Raw genomic sequence first — 9,998 nt, forward strand, 5'->3', positions numbered from 1 at the left:
CTCACACAGTTCTCCCAAATGCCATCAGCTGTCCCACTGTATTTCCCTGAATCTCATCGATGGTCTGAAATCTCTTCCCTTTCAAAGGTGATTTTAGTTTTGGGAAAAGCCAGAAATTGCAGGGCACAAATATGGGCTGTAGAGGGGCTGAGTGACCTGGGTGATTTGATGTTTCACTAAAAGACTCTACACGAGAGATGATGCATGAGTGGGTGCACTGTCATAATGAAGCTGGCAATCACCAGTTGTCCATAGCTGTGGCTTCCTGAATCATCTGAATAGATTCCATAGAGGAATGTTCAAGTTTAACGCAAAACTGGATGCTGATTTGTTGCTCTATCCACTCAGTCATTTTGAATGAGCACAGCTACACAGTACACATGCTCACTCAGGGCCTCTACCGCCCCCACTGACTAGTGCAATGAAGTCATCGTTGTTCACTCATGTGCATTCCAGTCCGCTCTCCTTGGCTGCCAGGTTACATCATGTCACACGAACCGTTTTCCTTGTATTAACAATGGCTGGGCTTTCTTTAGATGGACCTCATATATTACTGGGTATACATCTACATCCAGTAATATCAGTAACAACCAAACACAACTTTCTGCAAAACAATACCTTTATTTAACTGGGAGATATTTAAAAGGTGACTTTCTGTGCAGTTCTATGTGTATGGCTAGATATCTGGGTCTTTTTTTTTATCTGCATTCTCCTGGCTTCTACTGAACCAGAAGTTAACTGCTTTTACTTTCCAAATTTTAATTTGTAAGCCAAATCCTAATTATATCATGAGCCCAAATCACTAAACTGATCGCCCTAACGAGCTACACGACTTTGGGAGGTCACTTCTTGTAAAATGAAAGGCCTTGCCCTAGGTTTGGCCTAGGATCTACTAGAATGTAACCTCCCTGTTCTGGTCACCACTGTACTCCCAGCCTAGGTATATGGAAGGCATGTATTGTTTACTGAATGAGAGAATCATTCCTGTCCTCAAAGTACAAATATAAAAATAAGTGTAATCATTTTTCTTCTTTAACAAGTAGATTTTAATCTGTATATTCCCAAACATTTTTAAGAGGACACCAAAACTAAAATTTCCTATTCATCAAACAAAGCTTTTTATGATTTAAAATAAGGTACATACTCTTTTTTAGAAATAAAACGGGTACATCATACAAGAACTAACAAACTTCACTGAGTTTGTTACACTTCCCTCTTCTTCATCCCCTTTAGCATACAACTGTGTCTTGCCTCTTTCCTTTGAAAGAAATAAAACAGCTCGTAGGGAAAACATGCATTGGTCTTGTGGTGAGAAGGCCTGAGTTCTAGTCCCACCTCTTCCATTAACTGGATCTGTGGGGACCAGTCACTTCCTCCTTGGGGCCTGCAAGACTGCATATGTAAAACAGACAGCTGAACTAATTATTAACTTCTAAAGTTTTCTACTTTAAAAATCTATGATTTTCCTTTCATTCTACCCGTTATTATATTCCTAATGACTTGATTCAGTGCTTGCCGCATCATTCCTAGACTTGTACAGTAGTCCCATTTCCTTCCTTGTTTTTCCTTCTTACCCTAAAACGAATGTAATCCTTGAATGCAATCCTAAAAGCATGAGTTGAGCAGAATGAAAAACACAGTCTTTGAAGTCAAAGAGACCAGGTTTAAATTCAGGCTCTGCCTCTAACCATATCTCTAAAATGGTTATGTTATCTCACTAAGGATTAAATCAATTGTATGAAGTAACTAATAGCACATTGCCTGAATCTGTAGATGCTCAACAAAAATTAGTATATTTCTCTATTTCCCAAGATCAAAAGCTTCGATTCCCACTATTGCAAAGATGACGAACAACCTGCACAGATGGCATGCAAAATTTAAAAAACTAGAGGCAAAAATTGGGTTAAATATTCTTACCAGGTTCCTGTGTCTGCTTGCATCCCTGCCAAAATGCTTCTGGGTAAAGCAGCCTCAGGTCACCAGCCTTGTGAAATCTCAATATTAAATGCTTCAGTCTACCTCCCCTCCCCCAAAACTGACAGGTCAAGAAGAAATAAAAGCTTGACACAACTCCTCAAAAAGATATAGATTCTCTGGATTTTACATGAAAGCAAACTCCTCAGCCTATCATTTTGTGAAAAGAAGCCAGTCCCAATACTTTGTACTTACACATATAGGTAGTACAGCTAATGTTAAGTACCATCAAGCATTATAATTTGATTTTTCAACCACAGGAAATTAAAATGTGACAAAAGAAAAAAAGAACAAAATTTCTCACAAAATGAGGATTACAATGAGCTTTGAAGAATTATACAAATGCCTTCAGCAAAACAACTGCTTTCTTCTTGATTTCAAAACTGGGTCAAAAACTGGAAGGAACAAGGAGAGGAGTAATGGGGGATTGCAAACAGAAGCTCCTTTCTTAAAGTGACTTAGGTACAGCTACTTAATGATAAAGAATTTTTAAAAATTCTCAAACTAGGGAGAACAATCTTTACTTTCATACATTCGTCAATGATACAGCTGAGATACTGGGTAGCATAGGGCAATCAATCAAGTGTATGGAAGTCTGGAAACTGAAGAAATCATGTGAAGAAATCTGTTTTTTTGAAGCACCTTCTTTCCCAAGCTATTTCAGCCAAAGCAAACACTGCAAAAGCATATAATTAAAATAATATAACACTATTTAGGAAAAATTCGTTCAGAAAGCTTGGCCTCATTAAGAACTATCCAAATTCCTATATCTATTTAAGAACAAAAACCACTAATTGGAGATGTTTTTCTGTAGGCCCACCTGCTCTATTGGACCCTTTGAAATACACTAACCAACCAAATCGACCAAAATTCCTGCCATGAGCTGCCATGTTGTTTCTGGTTCATCATTTTTTAAACTGCAGTTTAAGTTCATTTCCCTCCTCATGTTCTTTGCTCACATCCCAAACCAAACAGTCCTAATTTTCTTTACCCAGGCTTGGGATTTATTATTGAACCCCGCTGGCACTTTCTCCTTAACAGACTCCTCCACTTCCATTTATCTCCTACCCTGTGCCTCGGCACAAAGTCCCTTTCCCAGGCTAGTCTTCCCTCATTTATGACCTTATCTATGACAAGTACTCCCCTTACCCAGACTTGGTCCCAGTTTCATCCTCCAATTCCAGTCCCCATCACTGTCTAGTCCCATCTCTTACCTCTAACCTCTCTCAGTCAATTCCTACCGTTTTGAATACCTGGCCTTATTACAGCCTGTCCCCCCAACCCAGATCTTATTGCAGCTGTGCCCCTCCCCCACCCGGTATCAAGTCCTGTCATTCCTAGCCCCTACCCAGTCCCTCTTCGTTTTAGATCCTGCCCATTATTCTCTCTCTCTGGTCTTTGACTAAATAAAACCTAAACCCCATTCCTAACCCTAGCAATCCTCCTCTGCCCCTAGCAAAGGACCACTAATCTGGCTGGCCCATCTCACTTTTTCTCGGACTCTGAACCTGATACTTCCCCCACTCATTCACTGAAACCGGGTGACACGAAATCTGGGACCCTAACCTAGTCTTCTAGTACCCCATTTCTGACTCCCAAAACACGCACACTCCAGGCTCCTGGGTTCTCCGACGCTAGCCTCGGACTCTCTGAGCCCATCCCCGACCCCGGCTCGCTCTGTTGGCGGGCTTAGCCGGAAGCCTAGGAGACCCCTCCTCACCGTGCTGCGCAATCCTGCCCGGTACCCTAAGTCCCATTCAGCCCTTCCTCTATGGGTCCGTCTCCCCACTTGACCCTAGTGCAGTGACCTCCGTCCCTGACGAGCCTGGTGCTCCAGTCCCTCTCTTCTGGGCCTCCCTCCGCACTCGACTACCTCCGCACTCCAAGCCCTGCGGGGTGTGTCCCCTCCGGCCCACTGGCCTCTCCTCACCTCGGCGTCCACCACCTCATGGTAGGCGGGCGGGGGGTCGAAACCACCCCCGCCCCCGGTGCTCCCGCCGCGGGAAGAACCGCCGCCGCCGTCACCGCCGCCGTCGCCCCGCGGGCCCCCGCCGGGCCCGGGGCTGGGGCCGCCGCCATCCATGGGCTCGTAGCCGCCGTAGTCGAGGCCGGGCCGCTCGTTGGTGAGCAGCGCCACAGCCTCGTTGATGTCGTTCTTGGCTAGGCGTAGGGCCTTGCGGATGGTGGCGGGGTCCGAGAAGCCCATGCACAGAAGCGTGGTCATATGCTGCTCCTCCTCCGACTCCATGGCTTCAGCCTCCGGGCCGCGCCGGCCGGCGGGCGTAGAAGCTGCGAGTCCCGGGCCCGGCGGGCCGCGCAAGGCTGTCTCGGCGCCGTCCCCGCGCTCCGGCGGGCCCTTGCGCTCCTAGCCTGCGCCCTCCGCAGCCGCCGGCCAGGTTGGGTGCGGGCGTGGGCGCCACGAGCAAAGCAAGGACGGTGGGGCACTCAGGCGCGGCAGCAGCCCGGCCCAGCCCTGCGCGCCGCCATGTTGGCCTCCGCCTCCTCCTCCTCCGCGGCCACCGCCACCGCCTCCTCCGCCTCCCGCCACGGGACCGCGCCTCCGCTCCCGGAAGCGGCAGGATCCGCCGCCAAGACCCCCGGCTGGCTCACGACTGAAGGCTGAGGATTTTTTTTTTCTTTTCTTAAAGGAGGGGCCGCGCGGAAAGTGTCTCTACAGTAGAAGGCCCGCCGAGAGGCCCCGGCGGAGCCGAGGGAGGTTTCTCCGTCGGGGTTGCCGCCGCCCGCCCATCTCTCCAGCAACAGGTTCCCCCAGGAGCCGTAGGGGCGGGAGCGCAGTACAACTCGCGACACGGAACGACCCTGAAGTCCCCAAGCCGCGGATCCAGCGCAGCCCTGACCTTGGTTCCCTCCGCCTCGCTTCCGAACCGTCTGAATCCCCGCTGGACACCCCGTCCCGGACTCGCTCGCCCCAGCAAGGTCCGAAACGAAGCCCGTCCTGAATGCAATTCACGTGCCGCGACCGTATTCCAGCTTCAGTCTCGCCTGAAATGCCCCTGGTCCAAAAGAAAATTCACCCGATTCCCAAGGAAATTCACCTGCCATGCTGTCAGAAATACACCCCAATGTCGACATAATTTATTCCCAAACCAGGCACATCGACCCCCACGAGCTGAAGTGTACCCCATGTACACTTGACCCAAGACCCTCCATCTCTCACTGAAATCACTCTAAACCTGTTGAATTTAAGTTGTAATCCTCCCTGAATTTTCCATCCCACATTGAGTGGCCACCAAACTCTTAATCCCCTGAGAGTCTTAAGTATATTCTACCATCGGGACTCTAGATCCCAGTGTTCTCTATGAAAACTTCCACAAAAACAACAACAACAACAACAAAAAAACAACCCTGGGACTGCATCCCCTTCCTTCCGCCACGACTCCGCTCCCCACCTGATGCCGACCCACCCACCACACTGCTGCAGTCCGTGTAGGGGATGGGGAGGCTCTCCTGTTCCTTTCTGTCTTTGAGTAATCCTTTTCCTGGTTAAGACTTGCTTTATTTGTTTTCTCTTTCCACCTTTGGCATAAGAGCTCAAGGGCCATGTCTTCTGCAGTCCCCTTGACTCCACCACCTAAGCGCTGGACCTCCACCCCGCTACCCCGCCCCTTCAATTTCCTTTAATTCATGCTAATCCTAGGTCCTTTCCTCACCCTCTCCCAAAAGTCACATGACTTTCCCTGATCTCACTGAGTACTTGTTAATTTAGTTCATCTTCTAATGCCCTCACTTTGGTTTCTTCCAGAATCCCGAAGGCCACCAACCTTTCTTTTCAATCACATTAAACCCGTCCTATTGCCGGCCCGCAGTCACTATCCTAGATCTTAAATTAGTGGCCGTACTGAGAAATTTTCTCTGCTCGTTTCCTGTTAGCAGCTTTTTCTCTGAACCATGAACCTTTCTTGCTTGGTACTTGCTACCTATGTTTGTAAACACCAGCGATTTGATTTACAGGGTAAATGTATCACTGTTGTTTACATTTAAATGAAGTAACTGTATTCGTTGTACTGATTAAAGTCTAGATTATAGACCAAAGACTAGGTTTAATATCCAAAGGAAGTAAAGGCTCTTAGTTTCTGAACAACAGAATAAAACCTACTAATCAATAATGAGTACAATTGGATCAGGTCACAGCATATATTTGTATTTTATTTCTCACCAGATTATATGTTTATTGATTTTAGAAAGAGAGGAGGGTGGGGTGGGGCAGGGAGAGAAAGAAAGAAGAGGAGAGAGACATCTTTGTGAGAGAAAAACATTTGATAGGTTGTTTCCCCTATTGTGTATGCACTGGACCTGAATCGAACCCACGACCTACGTTTGAGCCCTGGCTGGGACTGAAACTGCAACCTTTTGCTGCACGGGCCAACCAAGTGAGCTACCGGTCCAGGGCACAGGGTATATATTTAAATGAAATTTTATTAAGTGTTACGAAGTTTTAGGTACTCAGTAATGTTTTAAGTATCTGTAGCATATGAAGAACAAAGGTAACCTAAATCAGCCCAAGCAGCCTGTCATAGAGTACAGGCCAATTCAACAAATACGTAGTGAGTATGGATCAGGTGCCAGGTAGGTACTGTTCTTGGCATTGGTGGTGCAACATAAAACAAAGCATACAAAATGTGATGATGGTAAAGTGGTGGCATTCAATATTGTCAAATGAACAGTTAATAAAGTAGCCAAATTAAGAAATGAGTTGCAAGGGGAGAGAAAGTTAACAAGAAAAAATTGTTTGCCACTAAAATTCAAAATAGAACCAAAGAGGTAATGAGACAGAGCCGACCAATTCAGATGGCACATAAAAAGACTCATCAACAGTGGCAGGTTTATAGAACATGACAGAGGAAGCTGTGCTGAACTGAGAAGAGGAAGCAGAGAAAAACAAACTCTGTGATAAAAATTGGAAAGGAGCCACCAAGGCTACAAAAAACAAAGAAGGCCATTTTTTGAACTGGATCCTGGAGTGACTGAAAAGCCAGAGTGTCATTTGAGGATGCAAGCAGTATAATTACACTTTTTTGCATTTAAGAAAGCAAATGAGCCCTTTAAACTCTTGACTTGGTATAGCAGGGAAGGGGCCTATGGAATGAATATTCAAACTTTCACTTAAATTTTAATTTATTTTTTTGCTTTGTATCTTTATTGCAGCAAATTCTTGAAAATGTTTAAAGGACAGAAAAAATTAAATAACATTCAATTCACATTTACTCTTTCAGAAGCTCCTAAAAGAAAAAGAAAAAATAACTAGGTCTGCAAGAGAAGAATGATGGACTGTCTTGAAGATAAGATGTGAGGGTTTGCTAATATTAATAAGTAATTAAAAAATATTTGTTGAGTGCTTATTTTGAGCCAGGCTGAAGACTAGGGAGATAACTCTGAGCAAGACATGCATGGTGTCTGCCCTTTTAAAACTGAACTGTCTCTACAGGAAGATAGACAAGTAAGCAGGTAATTGTAAAAGGTGGTAGGTACTTGGATGAGGAAATTTCAGGATGTAAGGGGCAAATTTCTTGCCCTCTGTGGAGTAAATTACCTCTAGGAATTCTGGAAAGTTTATAGTTTAAATATAATTTCCAAGGGCACATGATATTTAAACTATAATTTAACAGGAAGTAGGAAAGCCAGGAAAAGCAACATGAGATGAGGGGAGAGAGTTCCGAAGAATAGGAACAGACTGCATGAAGACCCTGGAGTGGGTGAGAGGAAAGCAATTTAGGGGAACTAAAAGCCAATGGAGTATGGCTGGAGTGTAGAATTCTAGAGAGGTAGTAGTGAGAAAGGAATTTGGAAAGGTCGACACCAGATCTGAGGGGGCCGGTTAAACTGTGATAAGAAGTTTAAGCTGAATTCTCAGGGAATGGGAAGCCACTGAAACATTCATATAGAAGAGAGATGTTATTTAAATTATAGATGAACCAGCAGTGTAGAGAATGGTCTTAGAAGGGAGGAAGAATAAGACGGAGCATCTACTTAGGAGACAAGACCAATCAGCTTTCCTAAGGAACCACTTTGAAATGAAGAATTGAGTATTGAGTATTTTCTAAGTAAAATAAATCAGACAGAGCAAGGCATACTATATGAGTTCGCTTATATGTGGAATCTAGAAAACAAAGCAAATGAATAAACAAAATAGAAACAGACTCATAGATATAGAGAATAATATATTATTTTTTTTGGTATATTATTTTTGGTATAATATACCAAAAATATTTTGGTATTTTTTTGATATATTATTTATCTTTAATGGAGTTTGTAAAGTTCTTGACTATATGGCTTGAAATCTTTAATCAGCTTGGAAAATTCTTGACCATCATTTCTTTATACATTAATTCTATCTTATTCTCTCTCCTCTCCATTTGGGACTTCAGTTATGTGAATGTGAGGTGAGGCTGTTTTACTGAGTCATATCTGACTCCTATGCTTGTTTATGTATTTCTTTTTTATTTTTGTCTCTGTGTAGCATTTTGTATTTTTTTTCTGTTCTCTCTTACAGTTCACAAATTCTCTTTTCAGCTATATCTTACCTGCTGTTAAGTCTATCTTTGACTTTTTAATTTCAGTTACTGAATATTTAAGCTCCATAATTTCACTCTAATTCTTAAAAATCAGTTACTTTATAATCTGTATCTGATAACTTCCATATCTGGATCTCTTGTGGTTATGTTTCTATTATCTGATTTTTCTCTTGACTACCAGTCAGTTCTTATACTTTGGTAAGCATAATTTTTGAAACTTTCTGGGTATTGTATTTTGTATATTGTTTAAAAACTGTATAGATGACGTGAATTTCTAGATAATATTGTCTTCCCTACAAGAGGATTTATTTTAGCTTCTGGTAGGCAATTGAGAAGAGGGATGATAAGCAACTTAGTCCAGTAAACAATTATGTTTCTTTTGGAACCAGACCTCAACTTTGTAAGGGTTAGGATTTTTTTGGTTTACCCTTACTCCTAGCATTCTTTAGGGTTTCACACTGATTTTTTTTTTGGTTGTATCTCAAACCACCCCAATAGATGTGGCTTAAAACAACCACGGTATATTATTTTTCATAATTCTGTAGGTTGACCGGACAGTTCTGCTCTATTTGGTGTTGGCTGGAATCACTCATAAAACCACATTCACCTGAGAGCTTGGCTGGGGGTGTTTTCTTGTTCTTCCATATGGCCTCTCTTACATAATATCCCATTTTCCAAGCCATCTGTACATAACCTATCTCTCCATTGGGATAACCTGGACTTCCTTAAGTATGGAGGTTGGGCTTTAAGAGGGGTAATTCCAAAAGTGCAAAGCCCTGTGGGTAAGTGCTTATCAAATCTCTTTGTGTCACTTTTATTGATGGAGTATTCATAAAAACAAAACACATGGCCAACCCCAAATCCAGTGTGAAGAGGGACCACTGAAAGGCATGAATACTAAAAGGTATAGTTCATTGGTTGGGTGGGGCAACCACTGTAGCAGATTACCCTGCAAGATGAAAGCCTGAGGTGTTTACCATGGCATCTCCTCTTTAGTGGCCTTCGATCTTCAATTTTTGTCATCAGTCTTATAAAGCTGCCCAAAGCTCTCCTTAGCTTCTTGCCCTTTTTGTTGATGATTAAGAATCAGAAAATGTATCAAAGGGAAAAGCTGTGCTGAATGATGGGCTAACCTTTCTGTACTCTTGTTCTCTTTGGAATTTGGCCCTTCAAGTTCTTGCTTGAAGAGAACTTGAAACTATCAAGTTCTTACTTAAAAACTCTCCAATGTTTTTAAACATATTTATTTTGTTCTGACCAACTTGGCTATTGTTCTCAGAAAGAAGGCATGGTCTTGGACAAGCAGATCTGTCATTACTGGAATCAGAAATCCCATAGAAGGGAAGAAGATGGAGAGTACTTCAAAATAGTGGGTAAAAGGAGCAGGCCCTGACAGAGAAGGAGATTTTGCAAGACTGGGAAGAGGTTAGTATTTTCCATGACTGCCCTGCTGCCTGACAAGAAGCAGAAGGAGCTTAAACAGAAATGACT

General features: G+C 43.5%; 1 protein-coding gene across 3 annotated transcripts in view; it reads right to left on the reverse strand.

Moving 5' to 3' along the window:
- Positions 1-4,519, reverse strand: part of USP24 (ubiquitin specific peptidase 24) — a 129,209-nt gene extending 124,690 nt beyond the window's left edge. For all 3 annotated transcript variants that reach the window (XM_054573686.1, XM_054573693.1, XM_054573678.1), the window contains exon 1: positions 3,905-4,519. In XM_054573686.1, coding sequence (XP_054429661.1) covers positions 3,905-4,222 — 318 coding nt within the window. In that variant the 5' untranslated portion in view covers positions 4,223-4,519. The remainder of the gene's footprint in view (positions 1-3,904) is intronic.
- Between the last annotated feature and the right edge of the window lie 5,479 nt (positions 4,520-9,998).

This window comes from Pteronotus mesoamericanus, unplaced genomic scaffold, assembly GCF_021234165.1.
Source record: "Pteronotus mesoamericanus isolate MK-2021 breed Mesoamerican mustached bat unplaced genomic scaffold, CSHL_Meso_final contig_105, whole genome shotgun sequence".
Taxonomy (NCBI): Eukaryota; Metazoa; Chordata; class Mammalia; order Chiroptera; family Mormoopidae; genus Pteronotus; species Pteronotus mesoamericanus.